Here is a 27,066-nt window from a genome sequence, read left to right as displayed (position 1 = left end):
TTTTCTCTATAAAATTCTCCATAAACATGACTTGGCCAAAGCATGTTCATAATGTATCACTTGCACAACTTAGACCCTTGCCTGAGTTGCTTGTATTTAAGAATTATACTCAGTCCTTAACTGGAATGCTGAGGCTCATGTATGGATTAATAAACTGCTTTGAGCAATCTTTCAAACATTCATTTATTTCAAGAAGAGGAAAAAAACAAAAAAAACCCCTGCAAACAAATAAAAACCAATGAAAGACCAGAACCAGTGAGAAAGTGCCAGTCTGGGGAAAAAGCAAAACAAGAGAATGTTACCTCACTCACCAGGTTAGCTTAGAACAAAGTGGCCCCAAAATTCCTTGTTGTCTGAGACAGTGTCCTCATGTATGCACTGTATGGAAGGGAAAAGCACAGACAGAGCCAACTCCTGACAGCATCCTCAGCTTTGCAAATAAGGCTCTGACATTTCCAGCTATTAATTTCTCTAATCACTGTGCAGTCCTGGCCTGCAGGAGCAAGGACATGCAGAAGCTCACCCACAGATTTGCAGCACTGAACTGTTTGCAGCTCATTTATGGATTATACTGGCACTTTGTTGGTGAGTTTGTTTGTCAAAGAATAAAAAAAAGGCTTTGGCTCCATGCAGAAAAATGAGCTTCTAATGGTGAGTCCTGTGCAAAGGGGCAGCAGCACTGACCTGCTCTGGACTGTCCCATCTGGAAAGGTGTTTGGACACTGAACTCCCTTCCATGTGTTTGGTCCCAAAGAGGTCTGGCAGGGAATTTAACACAGAGTAGTGCAAAACAATACATTTTATTTGTTCACAGTTAAACACAAGCAACTGCCTTGACATTTTAGAACATTCTAATAAGGACAGCAAAACCTCCTTTTGGTTTAAGTTCTCTTTAGCTTACGATTGTACCATTTCCTCATATTTCATATTTATGGCATTTAATGTGGATTGTTTAACATGCTTACAAAGAGCGAGGCAGGGAACAGATTAACTTGACAAAGACAGCAATTTTAGATTTAACTAAAAGCAGTCAGTTAAAAAAATCTGTTTCCACTTCATTGATGGGACCCCTTCAAACAAACTGCAAGTTAACTACATACAGCAGATCCATGATTTTTAGACTTAGGAAAGAAAATTGCAAAATTTGTTCCTCCATAATCTTTGTGGTCCATAAACAAACCTAAAGTGGTTTCCATTACTATCCTGGTGTTAAAATCTTGTTTAAAAGAAGAAAAAAAAGCCACTTTATCAAAGAGCTTGCGTTGCTGCCAGGGCATTTCTGTGACTGACACAAAACCTGCCTTTCCTGGGAACACCAGATCCGGGTTCAGCAGAGCAGGATGGGAATGAGCTCCTCCAATATTCCCAGCTGAGCTGGCCCATCAGGCCCTTTGTGTGCAAACTGTTCACTCCCTGGGCTGGCATCCAGTGGGAAAGGGGCAGGAAACCTCCAAATCTTACTGAAACATGTGCTACCACGTTTGCTACCACTACGTCTGAGAAAGCCTAAAGACGCCGACAAAACCAGGCTGTCACTTACAACCAACTCTCTACTCTCTACTCCATGCAGAGTCAGCTTTGACACAACCACTGAAGTTCACCTCTACTCTCAGAGTTTGGACTGACCAACTGAAAGGACACGGAGAATAATTTAAGACAGACAGAAATGTATTCAGACCTTGGAGTTACGGAGGAGGCGGGAATGGGAGGATGAGTCCTGCCAGGAATGAGCTGAGCTCCAACTGCTCCGACAGCCTCGTTCCCACCCGGGCTAAAAAGGGATGTGAACTACAAATGCAAGTGTGCTTGGACTTGATTTCTATGTGAGGTGGTTCTTAAACAGCAGCTGCCACCCACAGAATGTTTAGAAGAGGCCACGTGTGATGCAAGGGAAGTGTGAAGCCTGAACTGTCTGAGTACACCTGGACCCAGCCACGTGGGACATTTAAAACAAGCGCTGCCTTCCTAACAGCAGGCCCTGTTCTGTCACGAAGGAGATTGAGTCTGCCACTGACAAGCCCTGATCACACAATCCTCCTTCACAGAAGGCTCACAATTGACTTAAAACGTGATTAACACAGAAAGGCTTCATGCCAGGATTCTGATTTCAATGTAGGCAGGACTCCTCCTCAGCCTTATAATTTAAGGAAGTAGGATGAGGGTGAAGGGGAGACCCTTTGACCTAGAGTCAAACTGACACTGCTGAACTCAAAAACGTGCTGCAATCTGAGTAGGAGGGCACTCAAAGGAAACGGTGTTCTCCAAGCCAACCTGAAAAGGCATTCCCAGGAAGAACAAATCCAATTTCTTGGACTCAAAACATGGTGGTCCTGCTTAGACCAGGACCAAAGAGCAGAACTATGAAGGAGGGTGAGGCAGCACATTTCCCTGATTAGAGAAGCAAATCCTCCTCTGCAGTTCTTCATAAGCTTGGAATTCTATCTCCATGTTCTGCATCCTCTCCCTACTTGAGTAAAGCTTCTTCTTCCCTCTTCTCCCACCCCAACTGCTTTCCCATATGAACCAGTGTGAGGTTAATCACAGTCTGTCAGGCAAACACTTCAAACACCAAGAAGATCTGAAGCTGGTGTTTTAACAAGTCTTCAGCATTTATGGTCTCTTCTGCATTACAAGCTCCAGTTCCTTTTTGTCTGTTCAAATGTAACTTCCCAGGAAATGTTAAGGACAATATAAACAATGATCATGAATTGGGGTGAATGAATCATTTTGCAGAGGTACAATGTTCTTTAAACACTTGGGTATTCAATCAGATTCCAACTTAATGAAGGCTGGGCTCTGAGGGATATGGGACAGTGGACAGGCAAAAATAGAGAATGCACTGGAAATCCTAGTGCTGCTTCTTTCCAGGATGAAAGGAACCGAAGTCACCTGGACAGGCAGTACAACCAACTGCTTTAAATGGGAAGCTTGCAAAGAAATACAAAGCGTTCAGAGTAAACTCACAAATGTTAATTTGGCCTCATATTGCACTCAAGTTCATAAATGCAGCCACTCAACTGGGGACAGGGAGAAAGGGAAAAAATACTTGCAAATGCTAACAGTTGTCCGTTCAAATTAGTACACGCTACTAAGGATTGAATTTGAGAAAGAAGCAAGAGTTAGGCTGGGCATTTTCAATTCCAGACCCAAAAATCCACTTTGCATTCATTCAGCAGCCTCCTTCCGTTCCTGGCCATCGATCCTGCTCCGCTGCATGAACCACTACTCAGACCAAAGAAACATAAAAGCTTTTAGTTAAACTCACACTCACGCCTCCTGTTCTATGCCAAGAATATGAAAATAACACTGATTGACTATCTTCCTCTTTAACTGTGGTCATGATGAGTCTCATTGTAGTCCATGATATGAAGCTGTCCAACACTGCTTTCCTGGAGCTTAGGTGAGAGGTTATCAGGGCTTGGAGGGGCCTTTGACTCCATGCTTGGATCTTTACATAGTTCAGTCTTTAGGGTGTCAGACAGCCTGTTGATGGTGATCCCCTCCTCATCACACTGGCTCTCACTCTTGTTGCGAAATAATTCTCGTGCCTTCATTCCAAGGAAGCTCTTGGAGCTGGGGAGTGAACCTACAGTCAGTGGGACAGTAGTTGAGGGCTCCAGCAACACGGATGTCTCCCAGCGACTGCTCAGCCTCTGGTTCTGGGGCTTTTCTGAGGTGGAGAGCTCGTTGCTGCTGCTCCCTTTACTGCTACTGCTGCCTCGGGTGCTGGGAGGTTTGGTCTCTCCATTTCTACCCAGTGTTTCTTCACTGTGTCCTGCTGTATCTTCATTACCACAATCCAGCCTGCTTGGGGAAGAGAGAGGACATGCGTTAAGGAAATCACAGCAATTAGACAGTGAAGAGGGAAATGCTGGCCAAGGCATTGATTCCTTTCCCTTTCTGCCTCTGGGTATGTATTTCAACAGATTTCCTTTCACAGTTCTGGAGCAAAGCAGGAGTGACGGGGGTAACCAGATGTGTCACACACTCAGCTTTGCAACATACACTGCTTTTAAGTCCAAAACTGACAAAATCCCACATGGGTCCTTCAGATTTCACATCACCACCTCACCTTTCTTCTGCTGCTTCAGCTGCTTCTGTTTTATCATCTTCAAGTTTTTTCAGTAGGCTGTTCTTCTCCAGCCGCCCAAACAGATCCAAGATCTCCAGCTCAAATGCCTGGGTGATTCTCTTCTGGGCCTTGTACCTGCTTTCTACTGCCTGCAGCTGACCCCTGAGCAATGAGAGAAACCAGAATGTCCAAAATCTCCAGATGCTGCCTCAGCTGTGACTGCATCTGTCAAAGCACAGCTAAAACATTACATTGGTAGCCCCTACCTTGCTTGGATTTTAACATCTTCCAGGTATTTCTTTTGCTCCAGGAAGAGGTGGTCCTTTTTTGCAAGCTGAGATTCCAGTTCAGCTATCCTTTTCTGGGAAGCATCCAGCCTTTGGCTTTGCTGCTGAACACACAACTTTGCTTTCTCCAGTTCTTTCCGAAAAGCAGCGTGCAACATTTCAACCTCCTCGAAGCAAACAACACAATGGTAAAGTATAATTTGATCCTGTGTTATTTTTATTGGTGTTTAGACATGTTTCTGATGATGTTATAAATAGGCACATTTTAAAGCAAGCCAGAATAAAAGCAACATTACTAAAAACAGATAGAGAAAACCAGCCCTGCTGAGGATGTACATTATTAAAGTAACTACACATCACTGGAATTTATTAGCAGATTAATGTTCCTTATGAAAACCTCTTTTCATCAAAGCACTCTTGCCAGTTCTGCACTGGATTAGAGTAGACAAATTCTATTTTAAATCAATTTTTCCAACACAGCCTTCATTAAATACCAGTAGAAGACTTTTTTCAGGATATTATTCACCTTCTTTAATTATGTGCTCTCACGCAGGAACAGTTATATTGTTGTGTAATTTACTTGCTTCTAATTAGAAAAAGGTTTCTTTGAAGTCAGGAAGTAAAACCATATGAACCACAGAAGTTTTAGTGAAGTTACTGTTAACTTTTAATATGAAAATGACTGAGTGGGAAGGCTGAGATGCTCATTTTAAAGTAACACCTCACAAAAACCCGTAAAATCCTTCTTAAGATCTTTCCACGAATTCTGGTACTACCCTGAATTATTTTACCAACAATCTGCTGTCAGTTACATTTGAACACAGTAATGTTTTGGCCTTTGGAAAAGAAACTGCTAAGAATTTACATCAGTTGGCTAAAAGAGATCCCAGGTGTATCCCAACAACCACTTCTTAGCTTTCAGAAGCAGCCTTGAAGATATTCCTCAAACCTACAGGGCACAAAACATCTGAACAGAACATCCAATATAAAATCACATCCCTGAAAATCCATTTCAGAACAAAGAATCTGTTAAGTTACAAAGCCTTTCCTTCTGAACTCAGGGCTGGGAACTTCTGGATGATGACCTCAAGAGAAGTCTCCCCACAAGTCCTCTGCACTGGTACCTTTGTAGTGTCTGTATGCTTGTGCTGCAGCTGCTCCAGGTACAGCTCATTGACCTCCCCAAGAACCAGCAGCTGCCTGTTCAAGAACTCCATCTGCTGTTGCACTGATTCACTGTTGGAAAGCTGGGAAAGGAAATAGAACAGAATCCAGCACTGGGATGAACAGCTCAGCAGGAGAGTCACAGCTGACAGGCACTGTGTTCACAGGGTATTTTAATAAAGAAGGGAAACAAAGGCTAAAATCTAACACATCATAGGTAGTTAAGTGTTAAATACATTGTTTTTATAAAGTACTTTTCATTTCCATTCAACTTAGGATATAAACAGTATCTCTCAGTTGTCAAGCAGAGTCTTAATACGAATTCATAATGAGCAATTGGCAAATCCCTGCTGTGGAAAAAGCCAAAATAAGAAATTTCAGAAGCCCTTTAAGTGAATTTAGAGTTTCTTCACCAAAATACATTTTTCTGTGTTGTTTTTGTGCAATTCATATCAGACTCTATGGAGCTCAGCACAGGCTTCTTTCAGATCAAGAAAGAAAAAGCACCTGATGAAAACTATCAAATAAAAAATAATCAGAAAGACACAAAGGGTCCCTGGGAACACTGACTTTTCTTACCTTTTGAGAAACTTGGCTAAGCAGCAATTCAGTGTGACACACCTTGTTGTTTGCCTTCTTTAACTCTAACCTCAGATCTGCTATCATGTTCCTGCAGTCTTCCAGCTTGGTCTGTTCAAGTGACAAAAGAAATTACTCAGGGTTCTGAAACTTCACTAAGGACAGCAAGGGCACAGGGCTGGGAGCAAACCCCCAGCACTGGAAATCAAGTTATACTGACCCCTCCAATCCAGCTAAGAACCTGCCTTTTCCTATTTCCAAGCAAAGACAGGACAAAACAGAACTACGAAAGGACAATACTAAGTTAAGCACTTTCAAGTATACACTGTCTTATTCTGAATCAGGACAATATCTCTAATAAAAATGTGCAGCTTTCTCTCAGGTATTTCATGTCTTGTTATGAAGAAGGTTATTTTTAAAACCAGTAAGTAGACAACAAATTTGTTGATGCTTCATACCTGCAATTCCTGGCTCTGGTTGTAGAATTCCTCCCGGTCATGCTGCAGCTGTCGGATCTGGCTGTGAAGCTGAGCCACAATATTATCATGTTCTTCCTGAAACTGGTGGTACCTTGCCTGTTCTTTCTGCAGACTCAGTTTCAAGGCCTGGATCTCCTTTTCCTGCAGTTTCAGCTGATCTTTCTGTTAAGAATCCCACATGAGGTATCAGATAAGACAACTGCTCAGCAGTTAGGGCATCTATGATCAGCCAAGCAAAGCTGTCATTACCAGCATGCAGGAAAACACTTTTCCACACACACACAACATTTTATACAAAGCATATTCTCAAGGCTGTTGGGGCTTGGCTTGGTCTTGGCTGAAAAGGAGATGAACTAGTGTTAAGAATGGACAGGCTGAAAACTCACAGACATATTCAAAGGCACAATGAGCAATAGTCTGTTTTTCCACTGCCTCTCATGCTTTCAATAGGGACTTGGGCCTCACAACTGAAGCAACAGTTCATCTTCCAAAACGTACTTGGAAGACTATTTTTGGCTTTTGTAGTCAATTATCAAAAGGTGAAACTTGATGGAATTAGCTATAACATGAAAATATATTATGAAACACAACTAAATCTGTACTGAGACCTCCTTCAGTGCACTTGTATCTTCAAATTCTATCACAGTGAACACCTCAGGAAAACACCACTTGAGTTTTCAAAGCTTTTGCTACTAGTCCTCATCTGAGGTGCAAAAGGACAATACTTTATCAAATATGCAGTAAGGTGTTTAGCCATTGAACAACCACTCCACTAACAGAGAAGCCTTTACAAGTATCCAAAGGCAAGTGCTGGCAGGGGTCAAGCAGAAGGATTCAGCTGTCTGCAATCAACTACAAACTACTGCCATTGATAATGACAGCACACAGAATTTGTGTGCAAGTCACTCCACAAACACCGACTTCAATAAAGCGACAAATGAAGTTTCTTTGTTAATTGAGCAGTACCAAAAGACACCAGCCAGGCCAATTAACACTTATAGCAGTACCAGTGTTTCTCAGCTCCTGGTGGAGCTGTGTCCCTGCTCACCATGGCAGCGTTGTGCTCCTCCAGAGCCGTGGCTTTGATGACTTTGCGCAGGAGCCGGCGGTTGCGCAGCGCGTGCTGCTGCCTCTTGAAGCGCTCGTACAGCAGCTGGTTGTGCAGCAGAAGCAGTTGGTTCCTCAGGGTGTGAATCTCATCTGAGGGGGGAGAACCTGCAGTGGGAGACAGAAGAGGTTACTGAGCTGCACTCTCTGCTTTATTTGATCTCCAACACAAAATCATAAACATTTTTCCCAAAGCAATGGATATATGCCTCAAATGGATTGCTCCTTTGGTTAAGGAAAAAAAGCCAAGCCACCATCACCACAGAAGCCTCAGAACACAAAACTAAGACATGAACACATAAATAAGCAAGAAAAACAATCAGTTTTAGATTCAATGAACAGTGAGAAGGTGCAAGGATCTGCCAGATGACCAGCAGCACTCTGAATCTTAGCAAGGCTGAAATGGTCAAAAGCAGAAGTGTCTAGAAGTTTGCACTTTTCAAAGATGAAAAAAGCAGCTCATCTCTCTGGAACACAGCTATTTTCTAATCAGATAAACCATGACTTAGTGGAAGGCATCTTTTTGCAGCATTAGTTAAAAACCCAAAAGCAAAAAGTATACAGGTCATTGTTTAAGCAAGTCTAATAATAGAGGAACAGATTGTCAAAACATGAGAAATTTCCTCACCTCCAAAGTGAGTCCAGTCAGCAGATTTGCTTGGCAGAGACAATCTGAAAAAAGAAAATGCAGCATTAACAGGTAAGTTTAAGTAAAAAAATGTAATGCTCACCTCCAAAGAGCTTATATCCTGATAAAAGTACAATTAAGGTCAGCTGGTATAAAAATATTGGGGAAGAATTGTGCAGCTGCTTTTCCAGCACAGCTTAAAATTAAGTCAGTGCAAAAAAAGTAACAATAAAGTATGCAGTGTAAGATTTTCAGTCACCTACTTGTTCAGCTCCTTAGTGTGTGCATCTGCTCCTTGCTGAATCAGCCTGTCCAGCACTTCCATGGGAGAAGTTGAGGACATACAGTCTTCATCCTGGGTTCCCTTGGCTTTCTTTAGCAGCTCTTCAGTCTTCTTGCCAACAAAGAGGTAGGCAGTCTTTGGTAATGCAACCTCAAAGAGGTGCTCGTAGAGGGGACGCTGCCCACTCCCAAATACCACTCTCCTTTGTGCTGGTACTTTACAAGGGCTGGGAGTGAGAATACTTGGCTCCGCAGAGGTTCCTTCCCTGTTCCCAGCAGGGCTTTCCCCACAGCCTCCACAGGGCTTGTCTATGGGAGTAAACGTTTGTTTGGGTGTTTCCCGTGCACCCTCAGGCCCAGGCTTGTCCAGAGATGTTAAAGGCTCAGAGGTCTGACTGTGTCCCTGAACACTGGAGGCTGCTGAGTGGGTCTTCTTCTGAGAGCCTGACAGACTTTCATTTGTGCGGTAAAACGGGGAGTCAAATCCTCCTCTAGGCACCATGTGTTCAGCATCGGTCGTGATCTCGGAGATCTCTTTAGATATTGCATCTGAGGAGAAGGGAAGCATCATGATGCATCTGGTATTTCAACAGGACAAACATTTCCTTAGCTAAGATGTAGGTAAGGAGGGCAGACATTACCTTCCTCTCTGTCCTTCTCAGCACTATCTTCAAACGACAACCCACCTAAAAACTCTGCAAGATCACTTAGGGTTACTGAACTTTTACTACTGGGTATGTCTGAAAAAAACCAACCAGAAAACAAAATATTAGTTGTACAGGTGCTGTTTTCTCCAGCCTTAGCACAGCACAAAACATAAGTCTTTTACTGCTGCAAGGTCCTCAGAATAAAAGACTGTCGTCCTTCAGATGCTTCCTCAGAGGAGGAAAGTATTTGATTCCTGTTCTATTTCATGTTTCATGGAAAACCAGCTTTAAATTTCACTATCATCTCCACTTTGAAGATGGTAAAGATTCACAGCACAGAAGTCTCAAATACAGTTCCAAAATCCCTTTCTACAACCGTCACAGAGGTAGATAACAGAGAATGGAAAATGGAATCTACATTTACCTATTAAAAGTTGAGTTCCTCAACCTACTGATTTCAGTATTCCACAGGACTTTAAAATAGGTTCAATTACAGCAATGTAATTGTAGACAGAAAACTAAGTTTTTCTAGAGGCCTTTAAGGAGTAGCATATCTACCCTTACACGCAGCCTTACAGTTTGATCCAGACATGTGACAGATAATTTGCTGAGGCAAAATTTAATATACAACTTGCTGCTTCTAATAATCATCCTCAAAGAATCAGAGTTTATAAAAATAAATATCCCTTTTCAGCCTTCAGTATATACTGGTATTTTTAAATATGCATCAGAGCAAGGTAAAAAAAAAAATCTCAAGCTATTTCTGAACATGAATAGTTAAACTGAAATCAGAAGGATCACAAAAAGGTTTTAAGCTGAATCACAGGTTAAGGCAGGATCCTGGAACTACAAAGAACTCAAGGTAAAAAAAAAAGCCTGTGGAAAAGTGTTTGGGAATTGGAACAAGCGTCAGTAAAAACCGGAGTTGTTTACAATAGGTTTTAGTAATGGGGAGAGGAAAATGGAGTTTACCCAATGATTTATCGCTGTTCATGACATTTTGCTGTCGGTACAGTAAAGGCCTCCCAGAATCTGGTTTGTCCTCCTGGAAAACAGAAGAAACCCAGAACACAATAATTGCCTTAGATTGCATTGGCAACTGTGCAGCTGGAAGTAGCAATAGCTTATTTTAGATTTTAGAATTTAGAAGAGTTTTTGCAGTGAAATGCAAAATTTTTTATAAACCACCTACTCTGATTTTTCTTTCTCAGTTAAGGTCACTGCATTAAGTCAAGTCAATGAAAAAAAAACAGATTAGATCACCAGAAGAATTTTGTAATACCTTTTTAGGAGGTGTGGCAGCAACTGAAGGGAGTGAAACATGCACAAAATCATCTGAAGTGCAGGGTGGAGGAGATGTGGCTGGTGTTCCCAAAGGTGTTCCTTTCCCCCCTGCTGAAAAGGAGCACAAGTTCTCTCAGCAGCCTCCCCCTTCCTCCTTTCAGCTGAACATTGTATGTGAAAAATCGTACATTTAAAATACCACCTCATAGCATTTACTTCTTAAATCTCTTTCAACTGTTTATCAACACAAAACTGCCATTTCCCAAAAGCTGTTTCAGACTTTGGCACTGAATTCAGATTTCCTCTCAGCTTGCATCAGTGCTACCCTAGGTGAGGTACTCAGTTCACAGGAGTAATCACTCAAGCCTATCAGCTGGCATGATGTGGCATTCCCACTTAAAAACTGCCAGAATTTCCACTAAAATTTACAGCCAGAATTTCCACTAACACAAACATTGAAGACCTAATTCTAAAATGCAGCACGTACCAGATGTGCCAAAAGCTTTGCTGTAGGGTTGTGATGCAGACTGGGATGACTCTGATGGGACAACACCGGGGGATGTTGGTGGCGTGGTCATACCGCACACTGCAGAAGGGCTCCAGATGGTGACCTGTGCACAGAGTGAAACACAGCAGAGCTCACAAAAGGAACATGTGAAGCACCTGGATCCAGGTTTTCACACAGAAAATCAGGCAGAGATTAAATGTGAAATGAACACCAACTTCTGAACTGTTCACAGCACAGCTCAAAACCATGGATTTTCAAGACTGGCACAAGAAACTATGAAAGTACAGAGAATGAAAACTTGCTGGGCTTCATCTTCTGCTTTACCTGCTGTGGCTCAGTTGACAGCCTCGTGGACTGTGGGCTCAGAATCTGAGGTAGCTGTCCTGGCATTTGTGATAGTGTCAGCCGAGGAGTGGAATATGGGGTAGAAGTCCCTGAAAGTTAAATAAAACAGAAAATCAAAATTCCAAAGCATCCAACACATCAAATACAAACCTACGATTCTTCTGGCTAGTACCTAAAGACTTTTAATCAAAGCTTTTCAAATCCATTTAACACACACATTTGTAACTAGAGCCTTTTCTTCCAGCCCAAGAAATTATCTATTGAATACACTATACTACAGCCTTTTTTTTTCGGTTGTTTTGGGATAGGGAGGACAGGGGATGAAGAGACAATGTTGAAAGCACACTGCATGTCTGCACATAGAAAATATATCTATGTATATATATTTTTTAATGAGAGTTTATTTTCTGGTGCCTAAGAATCAGACTTTAAGTGGGATAAATTAGTGAGGGTTTTTTTGCTCTAGGGCCAGTTCTCCTCCAGCAATTGGGTATTGATTAGCCATTAGGCAGGTCTTACCATAGCTGCTCTGTGTGTCAATGTAAGAGCTGGCACTGGGGTCAGTTTGATGATGTTTTAAGCTTGTGCAGAGTTTCCGAGACACAGAGTAATAACCATCTTCATACGAGGCTTCTGCAGGGTCCAGGGAGATTTTGGCACATTCTATCACAACATCATGAGTTTCTAGTCTTTTCCACCTGCAGACAGTTTTTGGATCCAAAAGAGTAAGTTAGTCAATTATTGTTAAAAACAAGAGTTCCTGGAGATAGGAGGAATTGTCTTGCAGGATGGTTCATTTGTTCCAGGTGGCTTTGCATGCTCCCAGCCAAACTGGAACAAGGCACCAGACAGAAATTGCAACCAGATGACTTGTGAGAGGGGGTCTCAAAGAGGAGACAAACAGCTTTGACACAGAGATCCACAAAGGTCTGCCATGGAGCACTCTGGAAAGGAGGAACAGCATACGAAGACTTGGTTGATCCTGAGCTTCAGCAGCTGTAGAAATCAGCTCAACTACACTCAGATGTTGGTAGTCAAAATTTAGACATGCCAGCAGTGAGGGAATCTGTATTATTTAAGCAAACACTCTCTGCAATGCCAGTTTCAGATCTGTGTTTTTCCTCCCAAGTTTGGGGAATGTTTTTTACTTTTACTACCTCCTTCATCCTGAAAACTACTTCTCACTGAATTAGACAGCCAGATTAGATCTGCCCAGTTTTTTAGGGAATGGAAGTTCACTGCAAAGAAGAGAAAGCCCAGAAGGCTGTCTATCCAAGATACCAAAACAGAAGGCTTCCACTGGTAGGTTTGTGCCAATTGTGCTCCTGAGTGGTGACACCCTCCCCCCTGCAAAATTGAGCATTGTGACACTCAATGGGTTCCCAGTTAGGAGTGATTTCTTAGTGGCTCTGAAAAGCAGGGCAAGAGCACTACTGTGCAGCAACAAGAGTCAAATTCTCCTCTTCAGTGGCTGGGCCTGTGGAGACAAGAGAAAAGCAGCAAGTGGTGCTGCTGCAGGCAAATGAGCCTATTGCTAAAGAAAACTAATACAGCTGATAATGTTAACACATACCTGTTAAAAGAACTGATCTGTTAAATGAACCAATATCTAGGTACCAAAACAAGACACGCTGAAGCCATTTTAAACACTTCAATCCCATCAAATACTTCAAGAAACCCAAGGATATATATGACCCAAACCTTCAGCCAATGAAGCATTTCTGGCAGTTTCACTTTATTCATTACAAGCAAACTGTTTCAGATCTTTATGAGAATGTTTGATCATCAAGTCATAAAGTAGAAGACAGATGCCACCCCAGACACAAAATTAATTTAGAACCCCAACATTGTTGTTTATGACCTTTCACAACAATTTCTGCTTATTCATCCAGCTGTAAGCTAGGATGAGGAAAGTCTACATGTTTACCTGGTGCACCTAAAAATCTGGGTGGCAAAACACCCCCGCACAAACTGTTGCTGACAGAAAAGGTTTTGCTGCAACCTTCTGAAATAACCCCACAGAAAGCTGCTCAATTTGAGCCTTTCCTAATAACAGAGAGAACATATAATACCTTCGTGGGTCCAGTTCATGGTCCTTGGATCCAGTCACTAACTCTGGATGAATTCGCACATGTTCCATCATTGGCTGGAAGGAAGAAGGACTTTTATCAGTGCAGCACCTTTGGATTGCACTAAACCACACAAAGCTGATTAACAAACTACTGATCCCAATAGTTCAGAAAGTAACATTTAACAGATAAGGTTAATACACATCACCACAGCTTCAAGAGTTGATCCCAACTGAGCTTTCAGCCCTCATTGTTATAGTGTTTTGTTGAACAGCCCTCAGCTGAACTGGCAAATTAGTTGTATTAAACTGGAATATGTAGCTATAAATTCCTTGCCTCAGATAATACACAAATGAACAGCATTTTACCTTGACTACTTCTTCAAAGGTCTCCAGGTTTTCCTTCATACTGTAGTGAGAGCGCAGAAAAGAGACAAAATTGCAAGGATACATTCCATAAAGACGATGAAAGAGAGAATAAACGCTGGCATGAAGATGGACAAGATAAATCTCTGCCACATGACCTGAAAAAGTAGTTAGAATCTTTTTCATTACATTGGAGAAAAGAACAAAAGTTTTAAGAATTCAAGTGTAGTACTTTGAAATTTGAAATGTTAACTGGAACAAGTCTTCTGAGATACAAATAGTCCCTAGTGAAACTGTGAAATCTTCTCAGAAAACAAGCAACACTTAGTCATCAGCTCACAGCAAACCCAGAAATTAAGATAAGGACCATTAATTCCAACCAGTGTGCTGTCATTCTCAAAACACAGCTTTGCTTTTATTCAAGTTAAAACCTGAAACTCCTCTAGATAGTGAGCCAGAGTAAGACTGAATGATTAAAAAAGGAAACTAAGGTTTGTTTCACTTCAAAAGGTAAAAATTAAAAGCTTGACCAAAAGCAATCGCAACAGACAAACCTTAGTATTCACCTCAGAAGTTCCAATCCTACTTGCAATGCAGAACGGCTCTCTAAATAGCAGCTCTATGTGCTTAACACAGCATTTGTTCATTCAGCCACGAGCCACACTCACAGATACTGCTGGTGTTAGATATCAGACCCCTTACAACAAATTCAGCAAAGCCAGGGCTCTGAGAAAACCAATTTTATCAACCTTCATGACTACTGACAGTTGCACATTAAAATAAATTCTTCTTTATGTTGCTTCTTGCCCCTCCCCATTTATATTTGGGAATATCAAATTCCCCAAAATCTGCCTCAAACATTAGCACTTCTCCTTCTCTCTCCATTAAGATCAATCTGCTTTTCACTGTCATCAGGGCAGTACTTTGGTTGAGTGAAATTTCATGCAGTAGCAGCATCACATGGAAGATTCTGAGACTTCTAAATTCTGAGCAAAGAACTCACCCATGATCTCAAAGAACAGAACAGCTTGTGGGCTTAACATGTAATTTTCTGTGTTTAAATAATCTCAGACCATTAAGACTCTCACAGAAGTACGTGCTCACCAACTTCACACGAGTCACAAGGGTACTGCTAAACCACAACTGCATGCAACAAAGTTGAAATCTCACCTGGATTCTGCAAGCACCAGGCTGAGAGACGCCCAAAGATACCAAAGAAATCATGAAGGTACTGTTTGCCAGACTGAGGAATCATTGGCAACATGGTTATTAGCACTAGGACACCTGTGGTGAGTACTACTACATCTGTGTCAGTCTGCAAGAAGGGAAAAAACCTGCATTAGTTGAATGTGTTGAACTTATTTTTTTCCAAGGATGAAGTGAACATTGAACCATCATCATGGAAAATGTTCTCTATTGAAACAGTCCCTCTGAAACCTACCAGAACTTAATGATCCAAGATTATTGAGTTTTTTCATACAGAACAGCTTGAAGAAAAAATAGATTTGGGATTCTTGCTCCTACTCTGCTGCTTTTCTGTATAAACACTTGGCTTAGTTAAAAAGGGAACATCACCACAGTCCCACAGCTGAGTAAAAACAATTACTGGAATGTGAAGCATCTTATGTGCCACCTTCCTTCCTTCCCAGAGCTAAACACACACAGCATTGAGAGGCTCAGAAACTGCACATCAGATCAGGGTGTTCAAGGATGTTGGCCAGTTACCAACATAGGGGTCAAAAGCTTTTCTACTAGACTTGGCTGCTGGTAATTTCACCCAGCAGTAATTCAAACTATGACTAGAACGCCTTGGCTTGTGCCACAAGAAAGGGATGTGGCAGTACAAACCTTTGGGTGGATGAAACAGGAAGAGAGAATCAGATTTTAGGAAAGGACACAGAAAATGTTCAAACTCATTCCTTGCTTTCTCAGTTTAATGCACATTTTCCCTGGTAGCTCCCCTGTCCTTTGTCAGCACAGGGTGCACAGAGCACAGGTCACGCTGTGGGCAGGTGCTGCTGAAATCTCTGGGTATCTCCCAGGAGCCACTCAGGCTGATGGGACAGTCAGTTTTTAGGGATTTATCCTCTTCTGTGTGTCTACAGCCACTACTCTACCTCAGTCACACAAAACCTATCAGAACACATTTCCTGTCCATCCCTACCCTCTGTCCACATCCCCAGCACTTCCACATCTCTGTTCTACTCCCAGCAGCCTTCTGACTCACTTCACTCCTCCCTCAGTCACACTGCAAAGGGCAACAGATCTTGTCAGGCATGTCAGGACTTCCAGTAACAGGAGCTGGAGCTGCTTCTTTGGCAGTTACAAATTTGTGGTGGTTTTGTTTTGAAGAGTGCTGGCACCTAACTGCATTGTGCATTTAAATGTGACTTCATGACCACATGTGGATTCTTCACTATCATAATAAATTCCATTACCGACAATGCATTCTAGGTCTCAAAGCACTTTTCATTCCTTATTCACTGGTACAGTACTGTACAGTATTACACCTGATCAATCTGCAGATCAGGGAAAAAACCCACAAAGCCTGGGGGAAACAGCTACCTCCTTGTAGTCCAGCATGTCAGTATCTAAGAAGAGAAAGTCTGCTACTTCCAAGGTAATTTCACCAGGGAATAGTCTATTGCATGGCCCATCTACACTACAAGTAGAGGACACTCAAATTCAAACTGCACCAGTGGGAAGTTACTGTATTTCTCACTAGATTCACATTCAAGATATCCACCAACTTCACCAAGGGCCCTCTTGTCTTTAACTTATTTTGGAGAACTTTTAATAAACACTCCTAACTCACAGTGATAGCGGCTTTTAGAAACAAGATTGTCAGCAATAACAACATCAGCACAGAGTATTCAGCTGGTATTAATAGCACTGTGGCTTAACTAAATGACACCAAAACAGGAATCAAATGCCTTGCATCTGTATGCAAGTTTACATCAGGTGTTTTATAGACAGCACTGACAGTTCTTACCTTGAGACATTTAAGCAATGAAAGCAGGAGAGGTGCTTGAGAAAGTTTGTGTTTCCAAGATGGTTGTCGTCTTATCACATGTCCCAGCAGAGAGAGGGTGGGTAAACGAGTAGCAGCTTTGCCCATATAATCATTAATTTTGTCCAGTAGATGCTGATAAAGGATTTTGCAGAGAGTGGCAGAAAAAGAAAGGTATTTATATTTAACTGCTCTACACTCTTTTTCACCAGTCTATATTCAGCAATTTGTCAACATGGAAACTATGGGCATTTTATAAATATACAGGATCCCAGAGGATATAGAACCCTGCAATAACTTTGAGACTACTGGTAGACAAATACAAACTACACAGGCCAGAAGCAGTCCCTGCACTTTGAAATGTTTTATAAGTAAATAATAAAAAAAAATAAATCTGGGCAGCAGCCAATTTGTAGTGCCATTTCCAACCTATTTAAAATCCTTACTTGCTCTCAAAATACCCAATTTGTTTTAGGCTAACACATTCTGCAGCAGGAGCACTGTAAAGAGACAACATTAATCCTCCAAACCCTTTCTGTTATAGAGGTTCTTTGCGTAATTGGGTCAGTGTAAGCAACTCAAGAAACAGAGACCTCTCAAGATTTTTTTTTTAAAGCTTAAACCACTCTTACTACAGAGATACTACATCTCTACAGCAAGGTAATTCTACACCAGAGTGGAACCCCTAGAGTTTTAATGGATGCTATTTAAAGGCTGCTTCAATACCAGGCTAAAATTTGACATAACAAGATTTTTTTTTACCTTGTCATGAGGCTCTTGCAGAGTGGACAGAATATGCAGTGCCTGCTGAGAATTGGTTTCCAAGTAATAGTCCACAAGGTTGTTGACAAGCATAGGCCCACGGTCTGTCAGTTTGGGGACAGCAAGGAAAAAACCCAAAACATTCTCAATACACTAAAAGAGAAGCACTTGCTACAACGTGCAGAACTTTTAAGCAACTATTACACAATTTCTAACATAAAGCAGTCCTTGGTGTTTAGCAGACCTTTGGGAAAATGAGACCTCTCAACTACATTTCCTGCTTCCAAACCATTCAAGTGATTGCATTCAGCTCAGGGAAAGGAACCGGGATTTTTAACAACCAACAACTCCTGTCTAACCATAAAACCCTACAGGTAGCTGAGCTGCAAGGGTGCTTTACCCAGTAAAGTGTTCAGGAGTGACTTGATGTTCTCTCCCTTCAGCACATGAAGGAGAGCAAGGTCAGGGACAAGGACAAGGGCAGCGCTCTCGTGCTCTGAAAAGGCTCTGTCAGCACAAGTGATGCCTCAACAGCAGCAACCACTTTCCACAAAGTCTGAGTCTGTTGTTTTGTATGGGCCTAGAGTTTTTTTGCTATTTTTTTATTATTATTAACAAAATCTCACTGGTTCCTATACATTGGGTGACACCTAATTCTTTATAGATACGCTTTACAAAGAAACTTTCATCAGCACACACTTGAAACTCTGCCTCAGGAAAAGCCAGTCATTTTGTAATAGTTTTAACAATTATGTAACAGACCTTCCAGGAGCCATACCATTAAGCAAAATGGACTGAACTCTCATTCCTTAGAGCAGTTTCAAACCCAAATATCAAGAGTTTCTTTCAAGTTGCATTTGCAAAGACAGTGTTTGATAGAAAAAAACCCACACTATTCTACTTTTATTGATGTAAAAGCAAAACAATTTCCAGAACTACACAAAAGGATACATACCACAAATGAGATTATCTTTGAATGCAGCTGTTATATCTTCCAGGACACCCAGAATTGGAGAATCCAGCATTGAGAGGAGCTCACCAACATTTCCTTGCTGTGCCATGATGCACGTACTGACATGAATGTGGAGGTTAAAACTTCAGGAAGTTCTTCATTGAGGTCTTTCTACCAGACTAGGAGAGAAGAGACAGCAGATGAGTGAACTTTTCCCTTTCCATATAAAATCTCTCATCTCTCCTATTTCTTTTCCACACAAGTGCCCATTTAATACTGAGAGGACTGTCAGGGTTTCCACACCTGCAATAAAAGCTGTAAGAGTTTCCAGAAAGCCAATGAGTCATGAGCAGGGTTTTCTTCATGTTTTTCACAAAGACATTAATCAGTTTTGCAGAAGACCTCAGTAATTAGACTGTCAGAGCATTCTCTTACCTTACTTTTTTAATTTCCTCTCCAGGTCAGTAAATTGAAGTAAGGTTTTGAATAAAATGCAAAAAGATCCCTGGAATCCCTCCACTCCTGAGTCCTTACAGCAATTCATCCTCAAACCACCTTTCCAGTCCTTTGCCTATGACTAAAATTTGGAGAAAATACACACCTCCAGAACCTTCTCCAATCCTGTGACCAGGTCAGGAATTCACTGCCCTGGGCTCTGCATTGCTGCACTCCAAGAAATTTGGGCTTTAAGACTTGGCAATGTGGCTAGGCTGCAGCTCCTGAGAAACTCAAGCAGGGCTGCTGCAGCTGCTGCTCCTGGGCAGCCTGAGCACACCAAAAACAGCCTGAGCAGCACAACACACTCTGCGTTCACTCGTGTGCTTTGTGATCACAAACTCTGCAGTGCAAAAACTGCTTAAAGTATTAAATGCAACAATGTGCAGATAACAACTGGTCAGCTGCACAGTGCTAAGTGGGAGCAAATCTAAGCCAGGCTTTTAAAATGGCTTCTTCCCATGGATCAGCACCAGAAGGATTCAGGTGTATATTGACCTATCTACCACAAAATGAATCAATTTTTGTTTCACACAGGGCTTGTTTCCAAACCCTTCCCAGTGGAAGAACAAATCTGGCTTTAGATCACACCTAATATTATCAGCAAGGGTTTCTTCCCTCCCACTCCAAGCCAGAATACGTTTTTCACTTCCCCCCGGAAGGCAAGACTGACATATACCAAGTTTACACACAGAATTGTTTTTACACTGCAGTTGTATTTACAGCACCTGTTCTGTGAATGACCTGAGCTTCTGTCTGCAATGCTGTCAGCCACACACCTTTCATGATCACTAATAAAGAAAAACCAGAAAGAGGTTAAGAAATGGTTCAATTTATTTCTTCCTTATCACACCAGGTATATGTCCAGAACATCACTAAGTTTTCAAACAGAACAGAGGAGCTGTGCATGGGAACAGTCTGCACTCAGTCTGAAAAGCACCAAAAGGTGCTGCAGTTGCCCATTAAAGAACTGTCCACAGGTTAAGCTGTGTAATTACCTCAAACTAGATGGTTTTCACAAAACCATGGTTTTGTACTGTGACCCTTCAAAAGCTGCTAAAGTTTTATTCATTATAGGTAGAATCTTGCACAGAAATGATTCTTCTCTATTCTGAACACACAGTAATTAATTTAAGCCTTTAAATTCTATTCAAAACATTTTTAGGCATTAGCCAAGGAGCACAGATCATCGCTCTGTTTTAAATGATAATGCTGTAATTACCTATATATATATTACTTTCTTGAATATTTACATTTAGCGAAGTCACAGCAGGAGTTAACATTTCCACCAGTTTGTCATTTGCAACATATCACTCTGCAGTTGAAGAACTGCCCAAGGTCACTTTTCTTAGTGCCACCTTAGTGCCAGCTTACTTAACCTGGCACTGATTGCAAATTCAAAGGTGATAATACGGCACCACACTCCCAGCTGGCATTTCAGTAGCAACAAGCTGGCTGAAACATTGCAGTAATCATCACTGCAGAACATAAAACATCTCACCCTCAGTTTTCAGTGATCATAACTGAATAGTCCCAATGAAACTTCAGGTCAAGCAGCCAGCAGAGTTTGATCACTGAAGTGCTTAGATTTAAATGCTATTTCCTTTCTAGCCTAATGCTGGCAAAATGCTAAACCTGCAGACTTAAAACTGGCTGGTAGTGTGAGCAAGACTTGGATAATAATAGAATAGAGAGAATTGGGGTGAGGGAAGCTGCTTTTTACTGAAAGCAGAATGGATCTATGCTTTTCGTAAAATCAGAACTGGCATTTGTTGTGGGTTAGGATTTTGGTTTGTGCTTTTTTGTTGGGTTTTTTCCCTACATTGCGCAGACTCCCAAGCTTCAACTCCTTCCTCAAAGCTCTCACTGTTTAGAAGATGAACAACACTCAGAGTGACACCATCCTTTCCAAAGGTTTAAAGCCACACATCCACGTAAACTAAGTCAGCCTTCCACTCTGTTAAGAATTTCAAGGGACCAACTCCTTTTTCCCTTTCTAGCAATCATTAAAATTTTGATTTGACTCAATGACTACATTAGCAACACTGTATGGGGAAGCAGCTCACTCCAAGGAATCTATTCCTTCATTTCTGAGAAGACATCTTTCAAACAGGCCTTGCTATCCCTCAATTTCTATCGGGACATAGTCTCAGCTATGGTTAGCAATAGATTCACCAGCTTCCTAAGCAACATGAATTAGTTGTTTAAAGTCTTGTTAACAAAAGAGATGCATGGCCACACCCCTAGAGCAACTGCAAGCAAAACCTGTTTTGAGAATTAAAGCAGCAGAAACACGAGTCTCTTCTTTTTCGCTCCACAAAAACTTTGTCAGCTCTCTTCTCCCTGATTCCCATCCCACACCAGTGAAAAGAATTATTTTCTTCTTATTTTCCTTGAGCAATACCACTATATTGGACCAGTAAAAACCTCAACAGCAGTTTCTGATATTGCCAGAGGAAAATCTGCGGCCTGGTGAGATCACAAAACACACTTTTGGAGAGACTATTGATGGATTCTGGAAGTTAGGCTCAATAATACCTCTGCAGACAGATGGGGAAAACCCCAGTTTAAACGTTGAGTAGGTAAGAGGATTTCAAACTTTGTGCCACTGTGCTGGCACGAACAAACCCTGCCACCAGATAAGGGCAAGGCTGATAAGGCGAGCTCAGCTGCTGATAAGGACACACATGTAGGTAACGGATCATTTCCCAAGCTCCCTGACTAAAACAGATGGCTGGAGTGACCTTGTGCCAATAAATCGTTCATTTATACTTGTCAATCGTACACTGGAGTACTTTAAAATGGAGCAGTCTCCACTTCAAAAGTATTCAAAATACTAATAAAAGTATTTCAAAACACATCTAAAAAAGGGGCAATGTTATACATGGGTACCTCATGAGGTGGAACTTTATCTCAAGTTACACCAAACCAGTGAATGTTGTCACCCCACTGTACACAAATGGCCACAACTTTAAAAAAGCAAATCACAGCTTTCTCCAGGGAAAGTCATTTGTCATTCTGAACTCTAAGGAAGACTGAGATGCTCCAAATCTGAGCAAATGAACAAGCCAGGAAATTTCAACAATAGTCTTAAATCATGTCACACTTTTTTCAAGCAAAGGCAGCTGAATAAGTAGTTTACAGGCAACAAGCTTTTAGTCAGAAAACACTGTGTTCTGGCAGATGAAGTTCAGCTCTGTGGTGTCAGTGTGATTTATCACAGTCCCACCAGGAATTTGTGATGTGATTTTCAAGTCTTGTAGACAAGCACAGGCCAGGTTAAGGGGCTCCCATCACCTTGTGAAACAGCAGGATCAGCCACTGGCTGTCACAGTATTTTGTATCTGGAATTGATACTTGTGCTGTGAACAGGACATCCCTGACACCTTTACAGTATCACATCACCGGCTTTCTGCTCAAATACAGTTACAAGATGAGCCTCTCTAATGCTTCCATCCCCAAATACCGCAATCATTCCCTCATCAGAAGAATTTCCACATCCCTGCAGCCATTCTTGCAACTAATAGGATTAAAACAAGTATACTTTCCATGTGATTTGAGTCATTGACTCTTCACTAACTTTTAAAAGTAGTTTTATACAAAAGATCCTAAGTACTTGGTTAGTAAAGAGTAGAAAAAAGTCTGTTTAAACACCATTTAAAATGCAATATTTTAATCTCACTAGAAAATATCACACTGACAGCACTTCTTATATTCAAGAGCATTCTTTAAGATATACTTAGTAAAAAGTATTAAAGTACCAATACAGCTTTGGACCCATCTTACAGAAGGAAAATGAGCCAACAAGCCAAGAACCAAGTCTAAATTTATTTTTTTCAGTAGCTAATTTAACAACACTAAACAGTTTAAGCTACAAACTAGAGACAAAGGGAGAGACTGTAGAAATAGACTGTAGAAATATTAATTGGAAAAGGCTAAACAGAGAAAGAGACAGCAGAGTATTCCCAAAGATTATGACTTCTCTAAGTATTTCTGTCAAGAGAAGATGTTCTTCTGTTCAGTGTATTTTTATCCCAAGCCAAATGAAAAAGCAGCTGGTAGTGCCAGTTATGCTGCCCGCAGGGGTGGGGAGGAGGGGGACACACCACAAACACACCCTCAGCCTTTGCTGCAATGACACCCAAATTCAGACAGCAGGACCTACTCTGGGGGATGGGGAGGGGATCAACAGCAGCATTTTATCTCTCCTCATTAAGCAGCAGTTAAATTTAGGGTGTGCCAGTATATGGCTACTGCCCCCTCTGCCCCAAGAGAAAAGGGGATGTCTACATAAGACCAGAACCTCCAGATTTACACTTTTCCATCTGATTTCTATTGCAGGTAAGGTCAGGTCACATCCCCAGGTATTGCTTTGGCAAAAGGCATGAACGAGGACAGAATAATTTTACATCAATTGTGTTCAAAGAAAAATTCAGATTGAGAACACAGCAGCCCTTTTCGCTCACATCTTTGAAATGTTGGCCATGAAAGGATTAAGCCTCACCCCCTCCCATTCACCACAAAAAAACTGAAGCCCATTTTATGCTTCCTAACCATGCCCAATCTTATATGTCCCTCAGTTAAACTGAACATTGCCATTATACAAGTAACACAAGCAATGAATGAAAAGTTCCAGCAGGGAGAAAAACCACTGGTGGCATATGAAAGCAAGCAGCTGCTAATTCCCGTTTTCACCACCCAGAAATAACTCTAAACATTCTAACCTCATTTCAAACTGATCACTACAACTAGCAAAACAATTAATTTAATTTATTTACTCATCTTTAAAGAATGAAGGTGTCTAGCTTCTTCTAATAGAAAATATTTTCCTGGTTATATTAAGATCTGTACAAGATTCCATAACTAAACAAGATCATTATTTATAGTTAGAACTTCATATTATACACATTCTCCTGTACTTTGTTACTGGTGCTTAACAGATGTGGGAACAGGAATATCACAAAAAAAAAAAAACCCAACAAGCCCAAACAAAGAGAAAACCATATTCAGCAACATTTAAGATTCTCTGGACTCTGCTGTGCTAATACACTATTGCTAATTGCTACTCACCCCATTTCTGTCAGAGGGAAAATTGTTTAAAAACAATCCACATCATAAAAAGCCCAACCATGGAAAGGCTGTCACTTCATCCTCTGGCAGAAGCCAGCCTAACCAGCCAGCTACTAAAGAGAGTCAGAGAATTATTGCAATTTCTTATACACAACTGCATATATTAATAGCAAATAAATAAATAAGAACAAGCTCTGGCTTTCTAGAACAATTTAATTAACACTACACACAGAAGGTCAGTCCAACTGTAGAATCTTTTTAACTACAAACAGGTAATCAGAGAGCTCTAAACTTGGCACTAACACAAGGAGTGAAACTCCTAAATCTTTGCAGCACTTTTTTTTGCCCCCAAGAGGAATCTTTTAAAATATTCATAGAGTTAGGCAGCAATTCAGTAAACCTTGAAACCACTGCAACCTATCTAATGTACCCATCAAGGCATTTTAACTGCTCCAAGAATTAAACCCAGCAATACACAGAACAATAGCAAATTATGTGCAACTGTAAAGTAAGAAGAAAACATGAATAATGCCCAGGAAAGGGACAGCAATTCACCACTGTAAGAACTTTACTCTGGATCTTAATGTGCCACTCAAATAAATGCTTATGCTAAGAAAGGAAACATCATTACTTGTCCTCAGTATGTTTATTAAACTACATGAACATATAATACCAGACATTAATCTGTAACATTCTTTCTTAAATACACACCTGTCTGCAACTTGCCACAAAATCTGGTGCCCCCCTTCCTCCGCTTCCACCACTGCAAAGCATTTTGATTATTTTATTTGCTTATTACTGAAGAATTCCAGAATGGTTTGGGTTGGAAAGGACCTTAAAGACCATCAAGTTCCACTCCCTGCCATGACAGAGACACCTTCCACTATCCCAGGTTGCTCCAAGCCCCATCCAACCTGGCCTGGGATCCAGGGGCAGCCAAAGCTCTTCAGGGCACCCTGTGCCAGGGCCTCAGCACCCTCACAACAAAGGATTTATTCCTAATAAATGAAAGGTATCTTTTCCAAATATATATTTATGTGTGTGCACCATGCATGTGTTACAGTTTACACAGAGGCTGAATCACATCCCCAGCTCCTGTCAGGGCTGACGAGAAGGTGCCTGGCAGTTGGAAGAATTTCAGGAATCAGGACAAGTCAACATCCCAGCAGTCCAGCTGCAAATAGAGCCAGCATTCATTTTAAACTACAAATAGTTACTGAAGACAAATATTTGTCCAAACACCAAAACAACTGCAGTTGGCCAGCGTATCTCACATGGGAATCCATTAATAATGTGACTTTTTTAGTCACCATAAAGGTAACAAAGAGTTAAGGTGTCAGGATTAAACATAGCCAGAGATAAAATAATTTCAATTAAATCTTATCTCATGACACATTAGATATTCTGACTACATTTTCATCGGCATAAGTCCATGCAGTTCCCCACAAATGTAGTCCTGGGTGAACTGGGCTGCTAAAAAACCAGAACAAATGAACAAACGAAAACAAAGCAGAAGGGTTTTCACTGAGTAAAGGATTTTAAGCCCCTGATTTGATTTTAAACTTCAGTGTGGCATAGCTCTTTCTGATAAGTGGAGTACCTGACCGCTGCTCAGCAAAGACAACAGCAGACAGATAGATTCCCCAAGGTCTGCACTGATTATTAACACTTCCAAAGTTTTCAAAGATTTACTTTCTAGTTTTTCATACACATAAATTGAAGAGGAATTTTTTTTCAGCTAATGGGATAACTTCAGTAGTGCTTCGATTCTGATGGATTTCCAACAACTATCCCCAGAAGGTAATGTCAGGAAACTGCAGGTTCAGACCACAAAAAAGAATGAAAACCTGTATTAGCACCCACTGGAAGGTTCTCTGGAAACAGCAGTTCTGGAAAGAGTTCTGCAAACAAAACCTGATCCCGGTTTCTGGGTCATTTCCAGGGGTTTTGAATCATACATTCCTTTAAGGCACGTTCTTCCTTTCATTCATTGCCTTGTAAAAGATTCATTAAAAAAACCCCAACCCCGAACAGCAAGGAGAGAAGCTCTGCCTAAACTGATAAAACAATGACAGAGGCTGCATCCATAGCAAACAAAGGGTGAAAACTTCAGAACTGCAGCCTTCCAAGTTCTTTGTGATAACAGGAAGCAAAATGTTTTATTGTAGAAGTAAACAACATCCTGACTTCACATTACCTACCCAGAAGCAAGGAAATGAGAAAAGCCTTCCTCACCGAGGGGACAGACTTTAACAAGTCTTTGACTGCTTTATTTAATGCTCTACCCCGGACAAGGGAACCTCGTCAGCAAGTAACCAAGGCAGGGGAAACCTGGAAATCGCCACAGCCTTTGCAATGGGGGTGCTGAGCCTTTTTCGATAAAAAGCTCAGAACTAAAAGGGCGCTTTGGCTGGTAGGGGGACCCTGCGGGGGGAGCAGCGCCCCGAGCCCCCCGGGCAGCGCTCCAGAGCAAGTTTGTCTGGAAAAAAGGAAAGGGGACAGAGGCAGGCAGGAAAGGGGACGGAGGGAGAACATCACCCCCCCTTCCTTCCCCATCGCCCCGACCCCTTCCCTTTCTCCTACCGCCTCCTCCCCCAACCCTTTCTCCCTGCTTCCCCGCTCATCTATCTGCTTTGCTTCCTCCTCTCCGTCCCCACGGCTGTCCCCGGTGTCGCCGCGGCGGTGGCAGCGGGAGGCGGCCCGGCACACTCACCTCTCCCTCTCCTCCCCTCAGCTGTTTACCACTCCGGGCTCCTCCGGCCCACAGGGCGCCGCCATCTTGGCCCTGCCTCCCCCTCCCATCACAGCGCTTCGCCCCTCAGATCCCTCCGCCGCACAACCTAGTCCTGTCTCACTGCCTCATTTTCCGCGGGCTTCCCGGCGTCTCTCCCAGTCCCTCCCCGCCTCGCTCGCTTCTGCCGCCTCACGGGACATTCCCACCTCGGAGGATGAACGAGGGGC

General features: G+C 41.8%; 1 protein-coding gene across 7 annotated transcripts; it reads right to left on the bottom strand.

The window, feature by feature from the left end:
- Nucleotides 1-781: 781 nt before the first annotated feature.
- Nucleotides 782-27,066, bottom strand: TSC1 (TSC complex subunit 1). Of its 7 annotated transcripts, none has more exons than XM_088065695.1 (22): nucleotides 27,046-27,066; nucleotides 18,544-18,719; nucleotides 17,589-17,692; nucleotides 16,809-16,961; nucleotides 14,987-15,131; nucleotides 13,820-13,974; nucleotides 13,455-13,528; nucleotides 11,902-12,080; nucleotides 11,362-11,471; nucleotides 11,017-11,140; nucleotides 10,528-10,640; nucleotides 10,218-10,290; nucleotides 9,240-9,338; nucleotides 8,580-9,147; nucleotides 8,317-8,360; nucleotides 7,630-7,796; nucleotides 6,561-6,743; nucleotides 6,103-6,213; nucleotides 5,484-5,606; nucleotides 4,339-4,526; nucleotides 4,073-4,234; nucleotides 782-3,807 (listed from the first exon to the last, which is right to left on the bottom strand). In XM_088065695.1, the coding sequence occupies exons 2-22, from the start codon at nucleotides 18,647-18,649 to the stop codon at nucleotides 3,327-3,329; spliced, it is 3,462 nt and encodes a 1,153-aa protein (XP_087921821.1). In that variant the 5' UTR covers nucleotides 18,650-18,719; nucleotides 27,046-27,066; the 3' UTR covers nucleotides 782-3,326. The 7 variants fall into 7 exon arrangements, with proteins under 7 accessions (XP_087921821.1, XP_087921820.1, XP_014111745.1 ...); XM_088065694.1 differs by lacking the exon at nucleotides 27,046-27,066 and adding an exon at nucleotides 26,819-26,940; XM_014256270.2 differs by lacking the exon at nucleotides 27,046-27,066 and adding an exon at nucleotides 26,819-26,940 and having other exon boundaries at nucleotides 782-3,804.

Source organism: Pseudopodoces humilis, chromosome 22 (genome assembly GCF_049639895.1).
Source record: "Pseudopodoces humilis isolate 2021_Gansu_Grassland_sample_001 chromosome 22, ASM4963989v1, whole genome shotgun sequence".
NCBI lineage: Eukaryota > Metazoa > Chordata > Aves > Passeriformes > Paridae > Pseudopodoces > Pseudopodoces humilis.
The sequence above is the reverse complement of the archived record's forward strand: the minus strand, read 5'-3'. Positions and strand labels throughout refer to the sequence as shown.

Bases quoted from the DNA above. Each gene is read 5' to 3' on its own strand.
- TSC1 (XM_088065695.1), bottom strand. From the start codon at position 18,649: ATGGCACAGCAAGGAAATGTTGGTGAGCTCCTCTCAATGCTGGATTCT. The intron at 10,641-11,016 runs GTACGTGCTGCA...GCTCCTTTTCAG, and splicing joins CAAAGCTTTTGGCACATCTG to CAGGGGGGAAAGGAACACCT. The intron at 6,744-7,629 runs GTGAGCAGGGAC...GATTCTTAACAG, and splicing joins AGGAGCACAACGCTGCCATG to AAAGATCAGCTGAAACTGCA.